Source organism: Rhipicephalus microplus, chromosome 3 (genome assembly GCF_043290135.1).
Source record: "Rhipicephalus microplus isolate Deutch F79 chromosome 3, USDA_Rmic, whole genome shotgun sequence".
NCBI lineage: Eukaryota > Metazoa > Arthropoda > Arachnida > Ixodida > Ixodidae > Rhipicephalus > Rhipicephalus microplus.
The window spans coordinates 16,504,863-16,530,483 of NC_134702.1; the positions used below are offsets into that span (position 1 = coordinate 16,504,863).

Consider the following 25,621-nt stretch of genomic DNA (forward strand, 5'->3'; position numbering starts at 1 on the left):
AGCGAAATCAAAGATCCCCGCGTAGCGTGTAAGTGCCTCCTCAAGGACATTCTGCTCGGAAGAAGGCAACGACTTGTTGATCATACGTTTAATCTCGGCTGAGTAGTTGGGCGCAGTCTGACTGATAGCTGGAGACTCTGAGACCATTCTCACGTCAATTGTGGCCTGCTCCTCGAACGTACCCAGTTTGAATCCAGCTGGTAGAACAACAGGCTCTGAGGCTGCGTTGAGTGCCCACAAGCAAGCATGTCCGTCGATGGCTGTAAGGACAGACCGTGGGACCAGCACATTCTTCTTAATGGCGTTTGCATGATCAGGCTCCACAAGTCCAGTGCAGGGTCCTGAGCGGACATGAGAAGAGCATACGGGTACAAACACTGCTGTCCGACCAGGGATCGTCACATCTTCAGACAACGAAAGAGCATCGATGGGCAGAGTCGGAAAATCGTCAACTATTGCAGCGGGCAACGTACTTTGTAGAAGAATCTCTCCAGTTCCACAGTCAAGCGTAGCGCCGCATTCATGAAGGAGGTCTATCCCTAAAATGATGTCATGAGTTGCGCGAGCCAGTACGGTGAATTCAACTCGGAAATTTTGTCCACCAATCGTGAGTACAACTGAACAAATACCAACAGGGCATAACGTTTCGCCTCCAACTCCATGAAAAGTTTCTTTACGATTCCACGCGAACATAACTTTGTGACCCAAGAAGCGATGTTTGAAACGAAGGCTCATAACCGAAACAGCAGCACTAGTGTCTACAAGAGCAAGAGTATTTACACCGTCTATACACACACGCACTTTGTTCATCAACATCACAGCAGAAGGAGAAATTGGCGAAACTGACCGTCCCGCGACCGCACCTCCATCGGTCGCACCAGTTAGTTTCCCAGCTGATGCGGGGAAGGTGACCGACGACGCGGAGACGGCGACCGGCGGGACCGTGTCGGAGGCGGCGTCAGGCTTCTCTTGGAGGCAGGGGACTCGCTGCGAAATTCGTTAGGCCATTGCTGTCGGGGACGGTGGTCGGCCGAGTGAGAGGTCCAGGTTTCGTGCATACGAGGCGGGTGTGTCGAAAAACGTGGCGGCACAGGCGTTTCGTACATACGAGCCGGATACGTCGAAAAACGTGGCGGTGCAGGCGGCCGTCTGGGACAGAAGCGCGAAATAAGCCCTGGGAGACCACATGTGTAGAAACGGGGACTTGTCGACTTCCGTTAGCCGGAGCAGAGGTGGCAGAAGTACGCGGAGACGGGTCGTGCTCCGCAGGAACATTTTGTGATGAAGCATAGTAATCTTCTGGTAGAGGCCTGGTTGACGACGGTCGGGGGTCCGCAGCGGCACGTCGAGATGATGACATCCGGTGGTGGCCACGACCCGTCGGGGAAAACGGAAGCCGCGGGGTAAAATCTGCAGTTTCTGTGCGTGGTCGGTTTTCGACGTGACGCTCTCGCATCCAGTAGGGAGGTGGTTCGGGGCACGCGGCGAACGAGCATTGGTGGTGAAAGTCACCTGCTTGAAGTCGTATGAGCTCTTCTCGAACTACCCGACGTACGAGGTTGGAAATGTCTTCGCAGTTGGCGACGTCCATACTTGCGACAGTGGGAACATTGTCCAAGCGCCCGAACTTGGGTAAAATTCTTCGGGTCTTCAACGCCTCGAATGCGCGACACTGCTGCCTGAAAATCGAAGAAGTGTTCAAGTTTTCTTTTGTTATCAAAAAATTGTACACGTCCTCGGCGATGCCTTTCAACAAATGACCGACTTTGTCTTCGTCAGACATATTTGCGTTGACAATTCCGCAAAGCTTCAACACTTCTTCAATGTAGGTTGTGCACGTCTCGCCGGGCAACTGAGCCCTACGTGACAGCGTTTGCTCAGCTTTCTTTTTCATGGAACTCGTGTCCCCAAAGCAGGCCTTCAGTTCCTTAACAAATATATCCCAAGTGGGGAGGACATGTTCATGGTTCTCAAACCAAAGCAAGGCTGTCCCGGCAAGGAAGAATACTACGTTCACGAGCTTCGCCGGTGCGCCCCATTCGTAGTAGCGGCTCACTCTCTCGAAGTGTTTTAGCCAAGCGTCCACGTCTTCGTCAGTTTTACCTGAGAAAATTCGTGGCTCAGGTGCCCAGTAGTCTGGTTGTCGAGGTCGACGGCCACCTTGTGCCGTGTCGGTGGCACTGGTGGATGCAGCAGCGTAGGACGTCGATGGGATTGCTGTGTCGTCGTTCATGCTGATGTTGTCCGGAGGTAGGCCAGCTAAGCGTCTGCTTCTTCGAAGAACTTCTGCTGCGGGGTCCAGGATGGCAAGTTACCCAGCACCGCTCCACCAAAGCTGTTACGGAAGTGATGGGTTTATTTACAATGAAAAATGTCAGCGCTCTACCGTCACTGCCGAATCACCATCGCTCGAGCGCGTCCGATCTCTTCTTCTTCCTCGCTCTTTCAGTCCGCGTTACAATATCTCCAAGGGTACAATTAGAGCGTTCTGTCATGCCATCGGTTTGAGGATGGTATGCCGAGGTTTTCCGATGGACAATGCAACATTCCTTGAGCAGTTCGTCGATGGCGTTCGAGAGAAACACGCGTCTACGGTCACTCAGTAATTCACGAGGTGCACCGTGTCGCAAAATGAGATGGTGAAGAAGAAAGGACGCAATTTCTTTCGCAGTGGTAGCAGGCAGCGCAGATGTTTCAGCGTAGCGTGTCAAATGAATGACGGCGACGGTAATCCACCGGTTGCCTCGAAGAGTGTTGGGTAGAGGACCATAAATATCAATTCCAACGCGGTCGAATGGGCTCGCAGGGCAGGTTAAGGGTTGTAAAGGGCCAGCAGTGCTGTGAGAAGGCGTCTTGCGGCGTTGACACGTTGACAGGATACGCATGACCTAAGTCTTAAGGAGCTTCGCCCCTAAAATCTGTAGGCCCGCGTGCTCAGATGTGGGAGCGCGTTAAAGAACCCCAGGTGGTCGAAATTTCCGGAGCCCTCCATGACGGTGTCTCTCATAATCTTTGGTTCTTCTGGGACGTTAAAGCCCACTTACTAATCAAGTATAGTATAGGATAGCATATGTTATTAGTAGAAAGGGAAGTGAGTAGAGAAAGAGGAGAAAGGACTAAGGCATAGCATATAAAGAAATAAACAAAAAGCGAAATATAAACAGAAACTAACAAACGAAAAAGCTGAATAGAGAAACAGTGAGAATATAGAAGGAAGTAGAGCGTGAAGTACAGAAAGGTTTCAAAACTTAAATTGACACTAAAGCCAACTATTAAGTCGACGCTGGTTGTTGAGATGACGGTCCAGAAACCTTGTAGTGTTACTTTTGTGCCAAAGAAGGGCTTACTGTGAAATAAAATCACGTTTTAGTGCTCCGCATCGGGTTAGCACACTTCAAATTACTCGCCTCAAGAAGTGGACCGACCGGACCGTCTCACGTCACGGTTTCCGTGCACAACGTTGCCCGGCTTTACTGCGCTAGAAGCAGCAGACCGAAAGCAGTGGCAACCACAACAGTAACAACGGCCATTGATCAATTTCCCGCCATTAGCTTCCAGATTGCAGACGCTTTTGTTTCAATTGCGCCCCGCTAGATAGCAACACCTTTCCCGTGTAACCACGCGAAAATTGACGAATTGAACCACTGGCGCCATTCCCTATAGTAACGTCCGGTAGTTCTTTTTTCTGTGAATCAAACAAAAAAGAACAAGCAGCATTGTATTGCGTCTCTTATGCACGGAACGTTCTTTCTTTAGTGCAGTTAGATCGATTACTAGTGATTAATTGTAGGCGGTTCGTCTGTTGTGATCGGGAATATTTTGAAAATGTCCTACTGCGGTGCTTGTGTTCTTGTGCATTTACCTTAATTTCTCGGTAAGTAATGCACTGTTGTTGATACTATTGTCGTTTTAGATGTTGTCATACGTTGAGCTTTCACTCTGACATTAATTGTTATTTGACTTTAGTGTCCCTTTAACAAAGCAGCAACAGCCCTGACAATAGCTAGGGATACATCGACTCCGCTGTCTCTTATGCATTTCGCCTCCCGTGCAAGCGACACTGATTTTGCTAATATTTCTCTTTTATGCTCGCCTCAGGCTTCTGCTGGGTTTCATGCTGACCGCCATGTTCCTGTCTATGTGGCTGAGCAACATGGCGACCACACTCATGGTTCTACCCATCGTCGATGCTGTCGTCGATGAAATCTGCAAGAAAAGCTCTGAAGAGAGTCTCAGGAACGGTTGGTTGCATACTCACTTCATTTATACGCTATAGCGCTTACAAAATCTGCGGTTATGGTTTTAGTGGCGTCTTGAAAAACGTTTTACATCGAAACGTTTCGTGACAATCGAAATGTTTATCTAACTACAATGTTTGCCAAATATAGCTCGTTAATTTTTATTTGTGATAGTTCAGTACTATGAGTCAACATATTGAACATTGAACAGAACCAATCGCATCTGCTTAACGCAGCCTGCAAATTTTTGTTTCGGCTGTCATGATGAGAAAATGTGTTCACCAGGAAACAGACTTAGGTGCCTCATAAAACTCAAAGTTACCGTCTACCGCCGGCAGTGCAAAAAAAAAAAAAAATCACCCTTTCACTATTTCATCATGACATCGCAGGTCGCTGAAATTCGATATGTCGTTGTGACTTAGCGTGACGTGACTCGATGGCTTCATCACGCGACATGTTCGCTTGGTGAAACGTGCACCTGTTTCGGAGGCATCGCTGTAAAACCACGCTAGACGAGATAGACAAGAGTACGATGCCTCTAATCTTGAAGGCAATGCGAAACCACGGTGAGTGAAAAAGTTTGCAGGAGAAGGGGAATTAGGCGAATGGATTCGAAACTCTAGCACTTTCGTTATGTGTGCGAGAAAGTTGAAAACTCTGAGAATATTTTAATCCGGCTCGTCAGTGTTGAGAACATGGTTCTCGAAAACTGTTCACTTCACTTCACTTCTCTTCACTTCACTTCTCTTCAATCTTCCACCTCACATCACCCAGCATGCTTCGTAGCTGCTTCACATATATAACTCTTTAACCCTTCGAGACGGTATGTATAGAAATTTGTGAACGCCACTTGCTCTTGCTATTTGCATCAAGTATATAGGGGCTCAAAAAGAGCGCGGTATATAGAGCTTTGGAAGAATTCAACCTCCTGCATAAATATTTTGTGTTCATTCAACTTCATTTTTCAGTGCACTGTTGCATACATCTCTTTTTTGAAGGCACTACCACGTTTCGTGACTTGTGTGACGTGCAGTATCTTGCGAGCAGCGTGAAAAGCAGGATATCTCCTTATTCAAAATGGAAGTAACGGAAAATAATTTGCTATATATTCCTAGCCTGGGATTTTATCCTGTTTAAGCTAAAAGTAAGCATCAATGACTTCACCGTAAAGAGATACCTAATTACAAATTAATTAGGGTGACTTAATATAACACACGTGAATTGAACAATTATTTCATTATTCTATTTGCAACAGAACATTTAGTGCGTTGAAGTAACGGGGTAGTGATTTGAGGCACTTACAGACCGTCTTTTGTAGGTGGTGTCTGAAAGCGTTAACAGATTATCTTACAAATATTGTCCTGTTGCTTCCTTAGTCCTTTGTGTATTAATCGTTGGTTTGTGCTAAATTGTGTTCTTCTGTGGTAAATATAGCCTCTGTGTCGCATTATCTCACCTGTGTGGCTCAAAGTGCAGGGTCTCCAGCAAGTGGCTACACCAATGAAGCTTTCCCAGCAAACAGCACTGACGTGAACATCGAAAGCTTTGAGCTCGAGACCAAAGAAGATGCTAAAAGGCATGTATCACTCGATGAACATCGCTAACCATTTCATTTTTGCCTGTTTCAGCTTTGTGTATTCAATTGCTTAGGTTACACAGTAATTGATGCATAGCAGCTAATTTCATAGTCATTTCCTATAATTCAATTAAACTGGTTAGTAAGGTAGCGGATTGGGCTAGTTGAAACATACTCATCACGATCAGCGTACAAAAACGACAAAGACGACAAAAAAAAAAAATCACAAGAGCGTGCAGCACTTGTGTCCTGCACCTTCTTCTGTTTTTTTCTTCTTTTTGTACGCTGATCGCTGATCGTGATGAATAAACTGGTAAGTACACTCCCTTGTGCTTAATTTCAGAAATTATAGAATGTGCCGTTTTGTTGCTGTTAAAGAAGCGTATTGAAAACTATTCACTTTTCTTATGGGTTCATATTTTTATGAGTTCTCTTTATGTTTTTTTATTATTGATAAATTTTTTTTTTTTTTAGAGAGTCATACGTTGACGCAATTAGAGTTTAGAGAGTCATACGTTGACGCAATTGGGGTCAATGTTTCTAATTTTGTCTATATAATCACTCAGCATTGCGTCATGTGGAGATAAAGATTACGAAGGTGCAATGTACCTGCTAGGGTGTACATGCCGGCAAACTATTCTTATAGCGGTGTTACACTGGCACTTTTAATCACGATCAGGGATGATCTGTATTACGCGCGATCAGGATCAGATGCTACTACACGGTCTTTTTAATGGCGATCAGGCTCAATTGGGGTCAAGACAATATTTATCAGCGCATCGAGATCAGGCTCCCCGATGGAAATTTCACCAACGAGAGCAATAGGCACCATCCAGATTAGTATGTACCATATGGTCGCGACCATTGTTGGTCCCGATTGGCTTTAACTGCGATCGAAAGAGCCTGTGTGTTAGTGGTATTGGCACGTTTCATTCAATTTATTTGCACATGAAGGTATAATTTGTGCACACTCGTTATAATCACGCACAAGTAACTGTTTTTGTCAGTTCTTATTAAATGCAGCCTCAATCACGTTTACATGACATTGTAATATGTGATTCAGATTTATCGCGATGATTTGCCTACTTAAAAAGCGTTTTACGAGTTCTTAAGGAAATATAGGGATCATATTCGAGATAGAGAAGCAGTAATGAACCTTGCGATGTATGCTTAAAAGCTTGATCATTTTTGACGAACGCTTAATCCGTCCCCGGGTGACACGGGCGTCAGGACAGGCTTCTCGTTTGCTCTATCCAGCAAAAAGTACCTTATATCTCCTAAACATGAAGGCCAAACAACCACCTGAAGCAGAGAAAACGTTATGCATACGAATGGCCTCGATCCAGGACTTTCGTGTGGGCAAAGCTGTTAAGTTATAACGTCTAGTTCAGTTGGTAGAGCATGATTCGAAGCTAAGTCCTCGCCAGTGACACGTCATCTTTTCTTTCACATTGATCTTGTCCCTTTTGTATCATACTTACTACAAACAGGAACCCCAATACTTTTCTTGACTTGATTGTGTGTTAGTTCTCATCAATGATGCGCCTAACAAAGAAAGAACGAGTCCTTTATGGTACTCTTCTTTCGTCCTATGCGTAGAGTGTCTTGCTACGAGCGGTACCGGAACGCCATGCTGCTGGGCATCGCTTACGCTTCCAACATCGGTGGCACGGGCTCGGTCATCGGCACGGCTCCCAACCTGGTGCTCATGGGGCTCGTCGAGGAGTAAGTCACGGGACAGGAGTGCGGGACAGGAGTGTCTGATTTTAAAATTCAAGCATTTCTTTGCGTACTGCAAGCACTCTGCATCTATCTATCTATCTATCTATCTATCTATCTATCTATCTATCTATCTATCTATCTATCTATCTATCTATCTATCTATCTATCTATCTATCTATCTATCTATCTATCTATCTGTCTGTCTATCTATCTATCTATCTATCTATATCTATCTATCTATTTATCTATTTATCTATCTATCTGTCTGTCTGTCTGTCTGTCTGTCTGTCTGTCTGTCTGTCTGTCGCCCGGCCGCGGTGGTCTAGCGGCTAAGGTACTCGGCTGCTGACCCGCAGGTCGCGGGTTCGATTCCCGGCTGCGGCGGCTGCATTTCCGATAGAGGCGGAAATGTTGTAGGCCCGTGTACTCAGATTTGGGTGCATGTTAAAGAACCCCAGGTGGTCGAAATTTCCGGAGCCCTCCACTGCGGCGTCTCTCATAATCAAATGGTGGTTTTGGGACGTTAAACTCCACAAATCAATCAAAATCATCTGTCTGTCTGTCTGTCTGTCTGTCTGTCTGTCTGTCTGTCTGTCTGTCTGTCTGTCTGTCTGTCTGTCTGTCTGTCTGTCTGTCTGTCCGTCCGTCCGTCCGTCCAGCCGCTTACGTCTGAGTGCTCTCGTAGTCACCCCCTTAACTTCCGGCGTGATCCGAAATCAGTATAGAAAGGTAAGACGGTTTGACGAATGGGACGTCCTGGTTAAGACATAAATAATGTCACAATCCCGTCACGTACGTCGTCAAAAACTTCGCGTCAGACAGTGGAACATACCTGCGGGCGGGTATGTGCCACTGGTTTGCGGATACGTGCCACAGGTGATTGACACTTAGTATCTACCCAGGAACAACGAGAATATACATGTGTAACTTTTCTAGATCTTGGAACTACTTTTCAAGTATACCCTAATGTTTGTGAAACATCAGTTGTGGTTGCAGTTCTGGCTATCCAATTTTATAAACATATTTACTCCTATGGCACAGCCCTCATGTCGTGCTAACGTCAATTGTAATTAGATGCATTCGCTGAAGTCGATTTATGTAGAAGTGTCCAGGGGCTACCGTCCTTGCAAGCACCAGCGCTTCACATCAGCTTATCGCTTCTGGTGTTGCATAACGGGAGTGTCAACCAATAAAAAAAGTAACTTACGACGCAGTCGCCTTCCCTCCGCATGTTTCACATAACGTCGATTCACATGCTGAGTGGGTTCTGCGGAATTTTTATCGGTCAACCATTCCATTGCCAGTGCAGGCCAATGGCCAGGAATATTTTTCGGAAAAATAAGGGCGGTGGGGGGCACCTATTGAAGACCTTGACAAGCAGCTATTTCTATTATTTTTCCTCGGTAAAGCGCCCTCCCCCTACATACGAATTTCTTGGAGGGGGCGGTTTTGGAACATTAAACAATGTGGTGGTTTTGGTACGTTAAACACTCTTAATTATTAATATTTTGGGAGAATGCCGCTAAAATTTTGACGTCACGGTCGTTGATGGAGACATTTCCGGGGGGTGGGAACACTCTTATTTGCGCGTTTTCTCGCTTAGCAATCGTTTCCTAGCGGCACCTAATACGATAAATACAGTATTTCTCTTCAATGTTTTTTTGAAATGACATGTCCACTTTTGACCACCGTGCATTATATTGAGTTCTCGCTCTATTTTATTTTTAGAACTGCCAAACGATATCCTTACACGCTTTCCGCCGAATCAGCTAATCTAATTTGTCCATTAACTGGGTACTGCCATCGAGTGTCCGTGGTATGTCAAGTTCGGCCAATAGACTAAAAACTATTGCTTTTCTTTCGCAACTGTGTTTACGTAGGCTATAAATACAAGCGTTATTCAACGAAGAGAAATAGCTTACATTGCTATTTAAAAGAGATACGAAATAAAAGGTTAAAGTTGGTATTACTTTGGCTCAACATGGGCTGGTTTTAGTTTTCTTCGAGTTTGAATATCGGAAAACGTGCGCAGAACCATGTGTACAGAAACTATTGCGCCTATGGTAATCCCGATCTGTATTCTATACGAATGTTTCACATTCGTACTTTGGCTTTATCAGGCGTTCCTGAATTGACTAGTGCTTTTCTTACTATGAGTTTCGTTTCTGACCTTTTTGGAGTTCACGGGACGGCTTTCAGCCCTCCCATGGTAGAGTCGTTTACTATGTTACTCTATGGTAGAGTACGAAGTACTCTGAATTGTTAACCACGTTTTTTAAGGGGTGAAGACTCTTATAACAGCACCTGTTCGCTCTTTGTTGTCGTTGTAGTATGTAAAAAGTGAAACATTTTGACCTTCAAGGTGGTGCCGGTCAGAGATTTCTTCTGTGCGTAGTTGAACAATAAAAAATAGTGCTCAGTGTACATTCCAATGGCTGCTAATGGGAAATGAGAGACAGGAGCATTCGGCTTTTAGTTAACGCGCACGCTGCGATTCCCATTAGCAGCCATGGGCATGTACATTGAGCAGTATCTGACAATAAAGGGTTGCTACGTTATACTCGCTGGGTGTAACCTCCTTAATTTTAGAAAAGTTTAGCGAGCGTTGAGTCGCAGTGCCATGAATACAATGAACGAGTATATACCATGAATGAACACGAGGTGGTAGGAACTCGCTCGCTGGATTTCGTGCCGACCGGTTGTGCGCCCGCGCGCTCCGCGCGCTCGCGACCTTCGGCGTCATCGTAGCTCTGGCCGACTGGGCTGGCCCTACGTCACCTCCTGTCGCCGACGGTCTTCGGTGACAGCGCAGCTCTGACCTACTGGACCTGCTCTTCGTCATCTACAGACGCCGACAACATCTCTCGCAAGTGTACCCCGTCCTCGGACTCCTGTGACCGTGCTTCCATCTTTCCTGTCTCTCCTATCCCCTCAGTTTGTTGTTGCTTCTTCTTCCTCTTTTCTACACCTTTACTTCTACCCTTTTTATCCCTCCTCACCCCCATCCCTTGTGAGCTCTCTGGCGGTGTCGCTCCTGAAGCAGACAATAACGGGGCTCACTTTTCTCTTCCTTTCTCTATCTTAAGAACCACTCGCACGAGATGGTTAAAGGTGGGAAGTAGATACGAAGCGCAAGCCGTAAGAAAGTAAAAGCCGAATTCTCCTGTCTCTCATTTCTCATTAGCAGCCATTGGCATGTACATTGAGCACTATCTGACTGAAAAAGTTTGCTACGTCATACTCGCTGGGCGTAACCTCCTTGGTTTTCGAAAGGTTTAGCGAGCGTTCGGCCGCAGTGCCATGAATACAGTGAACTAGTATATACCATGAACTCGAAGTGGTTAAAAGTGGGAAGTAGACCCGAAGCGCAAGCCGTAAGAAAGTGTGCGTGTGCCACCTCTCGTTTAGTCCTTGGAATGTCCGCTGGAGGGCGGTGCTTCTATATGGGGAATATATGATGAAAAGATGCGAGATGGTAGTACTTGAAGTGTTGAATAGATGGACGAACGGACACACCGACAGATGCATGGATGGACGCATGAACGGACGCAGGGGCAGATGCATGGACGAACGCAGGGACGGACGCACGAACAGACGCATGCACGAACGGGCGGATGGACGCATGGACGGTCACACAGACGGACGCATGGACGGACGGAAGCAAGAACGAATGGACGGATGAATGCTTCGCCCCACTCTCCGTCATTCACTCCGTGGATATGCTGCCAATTTTTTAAACACACTCTAGTTGAACGTCTCATCTAAGGAGGTTTAAAAAAAAATGCTGGAGTGGAAACTACCGCAATGCTTTTCCAGCCGTAGTGAAGCCATCATTTGCTCTGCAAAGATCTTGGAAACATGCCATTTTCTGGTGTCCATTTAGACATTAAGTGGCTTTGACCTGTTAGTCGTAAAGCTACGTTCATCATAAATGACAAGATAGTTGTTTTTGATAAAACAAGCCACCGAGACGGGCATCGGTGACTTATACTGTAATAATATTTACCTTGATACCGTGGTTTACTAAAGAAAACTAGTAACAGAAAGGCGCACTTTGAGCACTATATGGACCAGAAAAGGTTGCTATGTTAAACTCGCTGAGCGTGCGAGAAAAACGCTCCATCTGGCGAAAGGCGTCTGACACATGGTACAACCACAGGTACAACGCCTATTTGGCTTTCGAACAGTGCTCATGGCAGGAGAACGTGTTCTGTTTGCAAGACGAGTTTTTACAGTGACCTTGTACGTACTGTGGCGGCGACGCTGTTTGGCGGAAGTATACGGCACAAGCCTCATAGAGGCGTCTATACCGCCCTCCAGACAATACGGCTCACTGTGTGGAATTACCTAGATCAGCAGCTGGAAACGCACGGCGAAGAGTAAGGGAGGGACAGCTGAAGTTTCCAGTTGTTCCGTACTCGCCATTTGCCCACTCTAGAACGCATGCATACGTGGTATTCTGTAAAATGTGATTCACTTGATTCATTTTATTTTCCTTTGACTTGTAACATTTGGATACCCAGTGATCAATTAGACTTTGGTACTCATTTGAAAGATTTATACTCTGTCTTTACTTGTTTTTTATCTTTCGTTTGTGCATGTACAAGTTCAGTGTACAATAAACTTCTCTTTCTCATTTGCCGAACGCCAACAGTTCATCATGCCCATAGTAAGATTGCTACCGCAGCCGCCATATTATGGTGGGTAGGGCTTCATTCGTGAACGATACTGTCCACTCCAGCAAGTTGTTGTTTTTTTTCAAACCTCCTTTGTCTCATCAAGCGCGAGGGACATGTAGTGGCGGTGCGTAGGCCCACGAGACGGGTTTATGCTCTCCCATAGTAGAGCACCAAGTTCGCTAAATTGTTTACCACTTTTTCTAAGCACACCTCTTCATATAGGCGTGCGTTGAAGCCATGATCATCGAAACCATAGGCATTTGTCCCTAAATTTTACAGGGAAAGCTGTTTTGAGATCACTTTTCGGGTCACGCGCAGCTGTTGTTGTCCACCGCCGCCGCCGCCGGCAGTGTCCGTAACCACATCGGGCGAAAATAAAAAAAAAAAACCTAGCACCAATGGCATGCACGGTGGGACTCAAATCCGAGTCCGCTGAGTGCCAGCAGTATTCTACCACTGAGCTACACAGGTGCTTGTGACTTGTTGTCAAACTTGCCTTATAGGCAGGCTTGATGTCAAAAAAGCAATCGCGTTAATACGACTTATAAAGCGTTTTACAACAGTGGTCGAACAATGCGAATAGCGTAACGGGTGGGCCGTCCGATGCTTCAACCCATTACAAAATCTTGTTTTTGTTTCCCTATTAACTGTGGTGCATACCCACTTCAGCCATAGATCCTTATCGTCGTCAGCCACCGCATGGACAATTGGCACAAAATTCCTTGCAAGCGTTAAGCGGATGCCACACTTCTTAGAATAGTGATGAAAAATAGCATAGCGAATGCCGGCCTACTACCCAAAAGTTTATTATTGACGCCCTAGTAGGTACGAAGCAAATGTGCTTGCAGTAGTTACCCAATTAGTGTTTTGAAAAGGCTCTGCAAGGTCGCTCTTCCAGCTTTTGCTGTGACTGTGCTGCGCCTGCCGCGCCGGCCTGGCGTTTTTTGTCGACAGGGCCTCATCAAGTCGTGATGCTCACGGGACGGCTCTATGCTGTCCCTAGAGTACCACGCACTTTAAGTCGTTAACGACTTTTTCTAAACACAGTACTATGTACTCTAACTAGTTAAAACACTTTTTTCCAACACACAGTTTTGTTACTACACGGTTCAGTTGTACTCTCCTAAAATGCCGTTACCAGTATGCAATAACGTTTCCCTTTTCAATAGTACTGTAAAGCATAGTAGTCTGATGATTAATTGCTATATTTAGAGTGCATCTCTTAGACACCCGTATATACGCGTTTATTCTCTTCAAAATATCAAAAATGCAGTGTGTGCGTGCGCGTGCGCGTGTGCGTGCGCGTGTGCGTGCGTGTGTGCGCGTGTGCGTGTGTGCGCGTGTGCGTGCGTGCGTGCGTGTGTGTGTGTGTGTGTGTGTGTGTGTGTGTGTGTGTGTGTGTGTGTGTGTGTGTGTGTGTGTGTGTGTGTGTGTGGGCGTGTGTGTGCGCGCGCACTGCAGTGCGTCATTCAGGAGCGTCGGCTGTCGGTATACTTGTAATAAATATTAAACGGTATGTGTTGGATATCGCACTACCCAGGTTGTACCCGAACTCTGGTTCCTTGAGCTTCGCTACGTGGATGATATACAACGTGCCCACCATGATTGCGTGCGTGGTCTTTGCCTGGTTCTACCTGTACTTCCAGCTAGTGCCCAAAAGGTCGGTGTCTATACTGCTTCTTTGGCGCCGATATGTCAGCAATGGTACAGCGCTATAACTCAACGCTTGAACACTTTAAACAAAGACAATCACTCTGAAAATGGCGTGCTCACTCCTGTTGCAAAAACAAAATAAACACATGGCATTTTCCTGTTGGCAAAAGGCATATAAATGACAGAACACTGAAACTACTAATGCCTCACGTCATTAGTTAGTTCTTATACAAGCGAAAAAAATTCTTTCCTGCGTATTACGCAGTATATCAGTCCTATCACAACAAAATTTAAGAACTTTAGCGCACTTGAAAACAATGGTGTATACTGTTTTTTTTTCTTTTGTGAATCATGCACTGCCGTTTGGATAAACGTCAGGCCATCGCAGAGGCAGGCCCACTTTAATTAACTGTCTATTATCACGGCCGCTGGCCCTGGTATATTTCGTTGTGTTATCTTATATACTCACGGATTGTAATTCGAACTCGTGTGGAATACGACGTTGCACTTGCGGTTTCCGACTTTGCGATGCCGCAACGTAAAAAAATGAAGTTTGTTTTGTTTTTCGCGCAGAACAAAATATGTGCAGACACACCTTCTGTCATTTACCATCGTGTTTACTACATGTTTGTTGGTCGTATCTCGCTCTTAGATACCATAAATACCATTCAATTGAAGCAACGCCTACATCGCATATATATATATATATATATATATATATATATATATATATATATATAATCATCAGTCTGACTACGTCCACTGCAGGACAAAGGCCTCTCCCATGTTCCGCCAGTTAACCCGGTCCTGTGCTTGCTGCTGCCAATTTATACCCGCAAACTTCTTAATCTCATCTGTCCACCTAACCTTCTCTCTCCCCCTAACCCGCTTCCCTTCTCTGGGAATCCAGTTAGTTACCCTCAATGACCAGCGGTTATCCTGTCTATGCGCTACATGCTCGGCCCATGTCCATTTCTTCTTCTTGATTTCAGCTATGATATCCTTAACCCCCGTTTGTTCCCTAATGCACTCTGCTCTCTTCTTGTCTCTTAAGGTTACACTTACAATTTTTCTTTCCATTGCTCGCTGCGTCGTCCTCAATTTAAGCTGAACCCTCTTTGTAAGTCTCCAGGTTCAAGCTCCGTAGCTAAGTACCGGCAAGTTACAGCTGTTATATACCTTCCTCTTGAGGGGTAGTGGCAATCTACCTGTCATAATTTGAGAGTGCTTGCCGAATGTGCTCCACCCCATTCTTATTCTTCTAGTTACTTCAATCTCGTGGTTAGGCTCTGCGGTCATTACCTGCCCTAAGTAGACATAGTCTTTTACAACTTGAAGTGCACTATTACCTATCTTGAAGCGCTGCTCTTTTCCGTGGTTGTTGTACATTACTTTCGTTTTCTGCAGATTAATTTGAAGACCCACCTTTCTGCTCTCATTGTCTAACTCTGTAATCATGAGTTGCAATTCGTCCACTGAGTTACTCAGCAATGCAATATCATCGGCGAAGCGCAGGTTACTAAAGTATTCTCCATTAACTCTTATCCCTAACTGTTCTCATTCTAGGCTTCTGAAAACCTCCTGTAAGCATGCGGTAAATAGCATTGGGGAGATTGTGTCCCCCTGCCTTACACCTTTCTTTATTGGTATTCTGTTGCTTTCTTTATGAAGCACTATGGTAGCAGTTGATCCCCTGTAGATTTCATCCAGAATGTTTATATATACTTCATCTACGCCCTGATTCCGCAGTGTCCACATGACGGCTGATATTTCTACTGAATCAAACGCCTTCTCGTAATCTATGAAGGCTATGTATAGTGGTTGGTTATATTCTGAGCATTTCTCTATTACCTGATTGATAGTATGAATGTGGTCGATTGTTGAGTAGCCTATTCGAAATCCTACTTGTTCCTTTGGTTGATTGAATTCTAATGTTTTCTTTACTCTGTTAGCAATTACCTTTGTAAATAGCTTGTATATTGCAGAGAGCAAGCTGATCGGCCTGTAATTCTTCAAGTCCTTGTCATCTCCTTTCTTATGTATTAAGATGATGTTAGCATTCTTCCAAGACTCGGGTACTCTTCCCGTCAGGAGACATCTCGTAAACAGGGTGGCTAGCTTTTCTAACACAATCTGTCCTCCATCTTTCAGCAGATCTGGTGTTACCCGATCCTCACCAGCAGCTTTGCCTCTTTGCATGCTCTCCAAAGCTTTTCTGACTTCTTCTATCATTACTGGTGGGGTGCCATCTGGATTACTGCTAGTTCTTATAGTATTAAGGTCGTGGTTGTCTCGGTTACTGTACAGATCTCTGTAAAACTCCTCCGCTATTTTAACTATCCTCTCCATATTGGTAGTTATTTTGCCTTCTTTCTCCCTTAGTGCATACATTCGACTTTTGCCTATCGCAAGTTTCCTCTTCACTGCTTTGACGCTTCCTCCGTTTTTCAGAGCGTGTTCAATTCTCTCTATGTTATACCTTCTTACATCGCATACCTTACGCCTATTAATCAACTTCGAAAGCTCTGCCAGTTCTATTTTGTCTGTTGTACTTGAGACTTCTATGATTTGACGCTTCTTAATTAGGTTCTTCGTTTCCTGGGAAAGCTTGCCAGTGTCCTGTCCAACTACCCTGCCTCCAACTTCCACTGCACACTCCTTAATGATACTCGTCAGATTATCCTTATTGTATCTACGCTAAGGTTGGTTTCCTCACTAAGAGCCGAGTACCTGTTCTAAAGCGACACTCTGAATTCCTGTACTTTCCCTCTCAGTGCTAGCTCATTGATTGGCTTCTTGCGTATCAGTTTCTGTCGTTCCTTCTTCAAGCCTAGGCGAATTCGAGATTACAAATATTTAGCTGAGCTGTTCACAGCAGCATCTGCAGGATGTTTCAAATCAGCAAATTCGAGAGGTGGTTCATAACCACCTTGAGGATGCGACGAAATCGGACTTCGTTTTTTTTTTTTTTTTGGAAATGTTTCGGAACAGGTATTGTACAAACAATAAGTATGGAAGCTTTTGATTTCCTTTTTTATTAACTAGTGACTAGTAAAACCGATCGCTACAGTGGTCATCTCAGCAAAAATACAGCTGTGGTCAGTTCATTTGTTAAATTTTGAATTTCTGAACTCTGTACACCATTGTGGCCACTAAATCTATGGTCACTATTTTATGGTCACTGCATCGTACCTTGCCAACCACTTCCACATCCTGCACGATTCCTGGGTGTGCACTCATTATAAAGTCTATTTCGTTCTTATTTTCGCCATTAGGGTTCCTCCATGTCTACTTGCGGTTTTCTCGTTTTCGGTAGAAGGTATTCAAAATCCGTAAATTATTGCGTTCTGCGAATTCTACAAGTAGCTCTCCTCTGGCGTTTCTAGTACCGATGCCATAATCTCCCACTGCCTGGTCTCCAGCTTGCTCCTTCCCTACCTTTGCATTAAAGTCTCCCATCGGTATTGTATACTGTGTTTTTACCTTACTCATTGCTGATTCCACGTCTTCATAGAAGTTTTCAACTGAAGCGTCATCATGGCTGGATATATATATATATATATATATATATATATATATATATATATATATATATATATATATATATATATATATATATATATATATATATATATATTAGTTTTAGTTTAATACTTCTGACTAACTGGTTGAAATATGTAAAAGTCACTGTGAAAGACACGGCAAATTTATTCTGAGTTTTCGGCTGGAGACTAACCTTTCACATTTTAGCTTTGACCGACACAACTCAAAGATGTGTCCTCGTGCATGAAATATGAAACACTACAAAATGGTCGAACACTTAACCTGAGTGTCGGGTGAGCTGTTATCAAAGCTGGTTCCCTGCCAGAAGCTCGGAATATATTCATCATGTTTTCCCTCAAACCCCCTTCCCCCCATCCCACACACATATACACACTCGCACAGATTCACTCATTATAGCCACATAATAAGCATTCTTCTATCCCTCTCATTGTGACTTGTTTTCATATAAATAAATAAAGAAATAAATGAATAAAGAAAGAAACAAACAGAACCCACACACACACACATACACACACACACATACACACACACACACACACACACACACACACACATTCACACACTATAGCCACATAATAAGCATTTTTATATCATTTTCACTGAGTTCTTTCCATATAAATATATAGATAAATAAATAGAGCAACAAATCAACAAGATATCCAAACAGCAAACCAACAAAGCAACAAGCAAACAAACGAACCAAATACACCAAACAACAAACCAGCAAATAAACCAACAAACAAACAATTAAATAAATAAATAAATAAATAAATAACTACTGCCCAGCGCAGTAAATCAGTGGCATTATTTATACTTACAGGATACGTGGTAATCACCTGAACCCCGAGTCGGTTCGAACGGCAATCAAAAAGCGCTACAGTGAGCTCGGGTCATTATCGTAAGTATGCTTATCCCACCAGCTTTACAACAGAGAACCTTAAATGTGCCAATGACGTGGGCTGTGTTCTTTTACCAATAAAATCGGCAACCTAAAGCGGGCGATAGGGATATGTTATGGCTGGCTGCATGAACTACGCGCAGAGCTGACAATAAGGTTGTGAATTCATGTATTCGGGCACGCGAAACATGTTAGCCAGACAAGAAAATGTTTCCTTCTGGAGGTGTGATACCAATTGCGATAGTGAATCCTGTCTCACAGTTTTATCGGGCAATTTGTTCCAATACACTATCGTTAAAAATAAATAAAAATCGAATATCTGAAACAGTAGACACGTGTCGCGAAGGGGTCACAGCTTTAGTTAGTGTCCGTACCTGGCAGCGTAAGCCTGGCGAATACTCAAGAAGCTGTGACGTGTCAATCTTCTTGTACTGACCTCGATTTCCTACTGTGTCAGTCTTGATTTCGGATTTGATGCATTTCAGTTCATTTCAAATTCCGTTATTATTATGTTACAGTAAAAGACGGCAATTAATGGCTCCTACGCTTTCCCTGGCCTAATCACTGTCGAATTTATGCATTGTTGCAGCATCTTGACAAATCTCGAACACTGCAGTGATCTCTGTCGTTGATTGGCGCCATGTGATACGACAAACCACAGCACATAATAGAGGCAGGTTCACTGTCAATAGAAGCTATTATTCTTAAGCGCTTGTGGTCTGTTTTAATGAAGTAGACTTTAGTGAGTTGTATATGGGTGACTTTGGTAGTAACGACCTACTTCTCTCGAGATTCGTGGGTGTTCTGGTACTGTTTTCGTTCTATGGTGTTTGAGGACCGGTATGTTGAAAGTTACTACTACTTTTCAAATAGGTTCCACGAAGGCACCGTGCTGTTCATATTCATCGTCATTGTGCTGCTGTGGTTCTTCCGAGACCCGTACGTCGTCACCGGATGGTCCTCTTTCTTCGCCCTTGGCAAGTGAGTTCCCGAGTTTTTGTGGTTACATCGCTTTGCCAAATTTGATAATTCGAACTCTTTAAAGGAAACCTGAACCACTTTTTCAGTAAGCCATCTAATGCCTCCCTTGTATATGTTTCGGCGAACATTTCTGGAGACGATCATTATCGAGCGGAGCTGTATAGATTTGCGCACGGTCGCTTTAAGCTCTCTTAAAGCTCCCGACGAGCGCATGCACTGGAAGCAGCTGCACAGGGAAAAAAGGTTACGTCAGAGTGCGTCACGACTTTGAGCACGCATTATTAAGCATGATCGTTATCTCTTACTGTGATTGTTTTTTTTTCTTGTGTGGTTCTTAAAGGGAAAAGAAGAGAAAAGTGAGTCCCGTAACTGTCTGCATCAGAGTGCGACACCTCAACAGTTGCTCACAAGGGATGGGGGTAAGGAGGGATTAAAAGGACAGTAGTAAAAAGTATATAGATAGAGAGAGGAAGGAGAGAGCGAGGAGCAGGGGCAGCAAATGACAGAAAACGTCGGAAGGAAAGAGGAGATAGGAAAGATGGACACGGTCGCAGGAGTCCGAGGACGGGGCACCACTCAACGAGAGCTCTTGTCGGTGTCACGAGATGGCGTAGGGGTAATTCAGTCGGCCAGAGCTACGCTGTCGTCGTCGTCGGGGACCGGCGTCAGGAGGTGGCGTAGGGCTAGTCCAATCGGCCAGAGCTGCACTGTCGTGGGAGATCGCGAGGGCACAACCGGCCGGCACTATGTGCGAGTATGGCTCTCTGTGTAACGTTAGCATCCTACGAAGTGCGGAGCCGGCATGTGGCGTCCCCCTGTGGTAAGAAGGGCATCTTATCTTAATGCTGCTTTTGACTTTTGTCGATATTGACCAATAACATGCCATCTGTCGTTCGACGTCATATGGCAGTGCCAGGCGCCTCAACCAAAGAGAGTGAGGATGTGCCTTTGTGCGATAATAACGCCCATAAAAAAAAACGGTAATTCCGAGCTTCGCGTCCAAACTCTCGTTTCCACGCACGACCGCAAATATTTAGCTGAGCTGTTCATAGCAGCTTCTGCAAGATGTTTCAAGTCAGCGAATCCGAGAGGTGGTTCATAACCACCTTGAGGATGCGACGAAATCGGACTTCGTTTTTTTTTTTTTTGGAAATGTTTCGGAACAGGTATTGTACAAACAATAAGTATGGAAGCTTTAGATCTCCTTTTTTATTAACTAGTGACTAGTAAAACCGATCGCTACAGTGGTCATCTCAGCAAAAATAAAGCTGTGGTCAGTTCATTTGTTAAATTTTGAATTTCTGAACTCTGTACACCATTGCGGCAACTAAATCTTTTTTATTCATTGCCGTGATCTTAGAAGACCCTCGCAATATTGAGGAAACAATTTCGTTTATTGTCGTCTATACTTTTGATAGTGAACGCCCATGGCGATATTGCTTCAAAATGTTCCCACCTCTCCGGACATCTTAAGTTGTTCGTATACGGCTAGGTATTCTGATCTGCTGTCGACGCGTGAGAATTCATCCACGTTATGGCCAGATACATCTACATATCGGAATCTTCCTAAAGTAATTTTCACTTCTTATAGTAGGTAATTGGTGGTATACTTGGTAAATGGTGATACCGTTCCATGCACCCTGCATTGGTCGCGATTGGCCTGGTAACTACACGCATTCACTGCTCCTACTAGAACTCGACAATTCACAGTGCATCGTGTCGAAGTGCAGGAAAATCAAAGACGCCACTCCTGCCATGCTCCTGGTGAGCCTGCTTTTCCTGATTCCGGCGAAACCGGTGGCGGAACCCCAGGGACCGGCTCTGCTCGAGTGGAATGCCGTGCAGCACAAGATCCCCTGGGGCGTGCTCCTGCTCATGGGAGGCAGCTTCTCCATGGCGGAGGCGTCGTCGGTACGTTGAACATTCGCAGATGGCGCTGTTCTAAGGCGAAATCTTTAGGTGCCTCATGAAACTTGAAATGAGACTGTTGGCGTTAAGACGAGAGATGCGAAACGCCATCACCTGTGAAGACGTCACCCTACAACGTCATGTTGACGTCACGAGTCACCGTAACTTGTGACGCCATCATGACATCACTGTGATGTAACTGGGATCACGTGATTACTTCATGACTTGGCATTGTCACGTCACGTAGTCACTGGTTGGCCAATCCCGGAGGCACTGCACAAACATGTTGGGTGAAAAGCATTCGAGGTGGGCAAATCAGTTCAGTCTACAGAGAACAACAAGAAAATGGCTTTCGCCTTCGCATTGACAGTGTGACTTTTGATGCAGGCTTCATTAACGCAGCCATCCATGAATGTTCGATTTTGCGTAGATATCACTCAGCATGAAACTTCCAGTGCGTGATGGGAAAACGAAGCATGTTTCATAATGGCATTCTTACCTGGCCCGTCGAGCCTTGCTGAATTTAATGAACAAAATCGGTTTTACCTCGTGTTCATAGACATTTTGTTACTTCTTTACGTCCCCGTCAGTGTTATTTGTTTGTATACCTGTTTTCTCTTCTTTTCTACTATCTTCCTTTCTTCTATTGCCCATTCCCGAAAAAGTAGGCAGGCGCTGTGCCCCTCTTGGTAGCCCTTGTAAGCCTGCTCCCTCCCTATTTTGCTCTGTGTTCTTGTGTACTCGTGTATCCAAATCAAATAATGGTACTAGTAATAATGTCCCTTTGTCGTCAACTCTGCACCTTTTGCCTCATTTCACTTCTGACTCCGAGAGAGCGACTTGACGTTGCTTCTCTGTTTTTCAGAAATCCGGCCTCTCGAAGATGTTGGGCCAGTACCTGACCAGGCTAGACGTGCTCAGCCCGGTGGTGTTGGTGGCGGTTCTCTGCATTTTCACCACCGCAGTCACCGAGATCGCGAGCAACACGGCGACGGCCAGCGTTCTCCTGCCCATCACTAGTTACCTCGTGAGCAATAAACTTGGACCTCGCGCGTGCTAATAAATTCGAAACTATCAAAGCTGGGCCTATGCTCTACATAGCATTTCGATGCACGAGGCATTTGGCCCTTAAATAAATGCTGAAGAGAAAAACAATTTTTATCGCATTAGTAGATATCTCTTTCACGATACCGAAAACACCATGCTTGTCGCGAGAGGGCGCTCGGTTAGCGAGAAGGCACACAAAAGGGAAATGCGTATGGCAACACCACCTTGATGTTGCCACATCAGTGTCTGTGATGTCACGGATTTTGACGGCATCTATCAAGACCGACGTAGGTTCTTATCGGTAAAAATGAGGTACGTTGTGTTCTAAGAAAGCAAGAGACTTAACATACCATGTTTAAGGAAATTTAGTTGAGAAATGGGGCCAAAATACGAAAAATACTTTGAAATTTGTGACGTCACCATTGGAGTATCGGGAAAGAATTGATACTTTTGATATCAATATTTTCATATAAGGATAAAGATATGGTGGTGAAACTAATTACACTAGTTTACGTAGTATAATTTGTCAGTTTAAGCTAATATACTGTTTGAACTCTGTGTTCTCTTGTGTAAAAATCTATAAGACATGACGTAATCAATAAGCGTATGAATCAGTACATTGGATTTCTTATAGATACTGTATGTGGGCTGCCGACACTCTGCTACAATGCACCTTAGCTCGAAAGCAAGGTACTTGCCAAAATGCTACTTCAAGCCATATGAATTGTATAGTTACTGAAGATCGAATTCCTGTCTAAATACCTCAAATCGTAATTTGATTTATTATTTCGCTTGTATTTCCAGGCCCAGGCCTTGAGGATCCATCCGTTCTTACTCATGATTCCTGTCACCGTATCGGCATCGTTCGCCTTCATGTTGCCCGTGGCCACGCCCCCAAACGCCATGGTTTACGAGCATGGAAACATGAAACTCAAGGACATGGTGAGTATATAGGGCCTACAAAAAAAAGACCAGTCATTCGGCCAATCAGCTCTCTTCAACGAACTGCCTTTGCTGTGTTTGTGTAATAAAGAAGGACAGTAGGAAAGAAATAAAGAAAGAAGGAGAAAGAAAATGAAAGAAGAAAAGAAAGAAGTAAAGACGAAAGGAAAGAAGGGAAGAAAGAAGTAAAGACGAAAGAAAGAAAGAAAGAAAGAAAGAAAGAAAGAAAGAAAGAAAGAAAGAAAGAAAGAAGGAAAGAAGGAAAGAAAGAAAAGCGTGGCTCTATGCATAGCCTCAAGCTTTCGTCGTATTAATGCATTGAAATTTTACTTTTCCACCACTTGGCCTTCGAGAGCTATGTATGAGTGCCTAATATTGATGGGTTTCTGAACTACTCATGTCCCCTCCTCCACCGTAGAAAAAATACCTATACACATATCACAGGCGCGTACGCAGAGTTGAAGAAGTAAAAAATCGCATCCCTATCCCACCCCACCCCGCCCCACCCCACTTCACTTTAACACATTGTTTTTGCACAGCATTTTTACCGTTCGGGCCCTCAGTGCGAGGGGGTTGAGAAGCGGGAGGGGATGATGCTGGAATCCACTTCGCCCCCCTCCTTCCTCACCCCAATGGAGAACTCTGCTTTCACAACAGCTGTGTCTTTCGTTCTCTCTCTTCCAGATGAAAGCGGGAATCGTGATGAACATAGCCTGCATAATCATCGAGATGATTGCCATCAACACTCTGGGCCACTGGACGTTCGGTCTTTCCAGCTTTCCAGATTGGGCCGAGCCGCGAAATTACACGATCTTAACAAGTTCTCTGAACGCCACCGTGTGACCGACTTCGTCCTAGCAGCACTGCGAGGGAGATCATTCTAAGTACCTGAATGGAGAAAGTTACGCTGTGTTCAAATAGTGTAACGCTCCACTGTCTTTGACGTTCCGATATCGGCTCGGAAGATTTCTGAGGACGTTTGGGGCCGAGACTGCATTGTTACCAGAAAGCAGACGCTTATCACGTTGCGTCAAAGATATTGCTTCTTTTATATTCCCGAAAAAACGGGTCGTTGCGCAATTACTTCTGACAACTGTGATGGCAAAATCTTCACCCCTTTTTCGCACGTAAATCATCATGTTCCGGCAAGGATGACAAAGACTTTTACGCTATAATTTTAAAACATCCGAATTCTGGAACTGTTGTGCCATGTGAATTGTGAGACAAGCCCTTTTAGACAATGCACCTAAATAAACAAGCATAAATTTCTCCACCGGTGATAGTGTCACTCACTGAACATTCATCTCATCACCGATGAACATGCTCTGCGCAAATAGTAACTCTATGCCACGTCAGTCACAAGTGGGAGAAAATGCCGATGGCAGGCAAGTCAGGGGGAATCGAAGAGCTCAAAATTTTTTACACGAAATGTGGGAGAAAGTAAAACAATGTATTTAGGAAGTTACACAGCCACGTACTCTATCGTAAAGTCACATACAGTCGACAAACTTTCTGCGAGCTGTTAAACGATGGCTGGTGCTTGATTAATGATTGATGCCATTGAACGACCTATATATATGTATAATAAGCGTAAGTTTCAGGAAGAGGGTGTGCAAGGGCGGATGCCTCCGCCCCCCTGAAATTTTGGATAATAATTTTCGATGCAGTACACTCATGATCAAGTCCCGCTTAAGATGCTAGATATAGCTAGAAAACCAAGCATTTAAAGCGGGTTTCCTGAATATAGCCAGCATTTAACCAAGACTATCAGTGTAGCGATAAGCAACACAGCTCGATTATCCCACTCGGGTTTCGCCTATTCGTGTGAAATGGTTGGTTACACATCATCGGCTAAGCTCGCCGATTGAGACACAGCAGTGAAAAAATGGCTACCTGTGATTGATGCCACCCCCCACCTCCACCTCCCCTGTTACCGATGCACTCCACTGCGAAAGTTTTTGTGGACGTCCTTGATTACAGATACTCATATATGATAGTATACTATCAGGCTACTCAACAGCGGGGATGCTCTATTCTCTAAGAGACTGAATTTGGAGCTTTCTTTTGTCAGAAAGCTGCTCTACGATGGCAACTCCCATATCGGCTGGAGAACCTGCGTGCTTTAAACTTAGCATCATTTATGAGAACGCTCATAAGTACTAGATGGAGTCAACTTGCTTTTATGGTCCACTGTGGGTTGAGCAAGCTTATTTTTGTATACGCGTGTACCAACACCAAGAAATGCATTTACGTATGTAACCCGAATGATGGTGAACTGTGCCGTCTTTGTTCTTAAATCTAAAAACATTTGGCGCCCTTTGAATAGCGTTTTGTGTTGAAATTATAATCGCAACTTGTCTTTTATGCTTACCTCTTCAATAATGCTGCAATTTGCCTCGAGAGATGTTAATGT

At 44.6% G+C, this 25,621-nt stretch overlaps 1 protein-coding gene across 1 annotated transcript in view; it reads left to right on the forward strand.

Annotated features, from left to right (window-relative positions):
• LOC119163757 (uncharacterized) overlaps positions 1-24,477 on the forward strand; it is a 105,291-nt gene extending 80,814 nt beyond the window's left edge. Inside the window, exons 18-27 of the mRNA XM_037415827.2 lie at positions 4,099-4,241; positions 5,715-5,814; positions 7,414-7,539; positions 13,756-13,875; positions 18,253-18,330; positions 19,204-19,311; positions 21,042-21,222; positions 22,085-22,246; positions 23,071-23,208; positions 23,893-24,477. Of these exons, the coding sequence (XP_037271724.2) occupies positions 4,099-4,241; positions 5,715-5,814; positions 7,414-7,539; positions 13,756-13,875; positions 18,253-18,330; positions 19,204-19,311; positions 21,042-21,222; positions 22,085-22,246; positions 23,071-23,208; positions 23,893-24,051 (1,315 nt within the window). The 3' untranslated portion in view covers positions 24,052-24,477. The remainder of the gene's footprint in view (positions 1-4,098; positions 4,242-5,714; positions 5,815-7,413; positions 7,540-13,755; positions 13,876-18,252; positions 18,331-19,203; positions 19,312-21,041; positions 21,223-22,084; positions 22,247-23,070; positions 23,209-23,892) is intronic.
• The last annotated feature ends 1,144 nt before the right edge of the window (positions 24,478-25,621 follow it).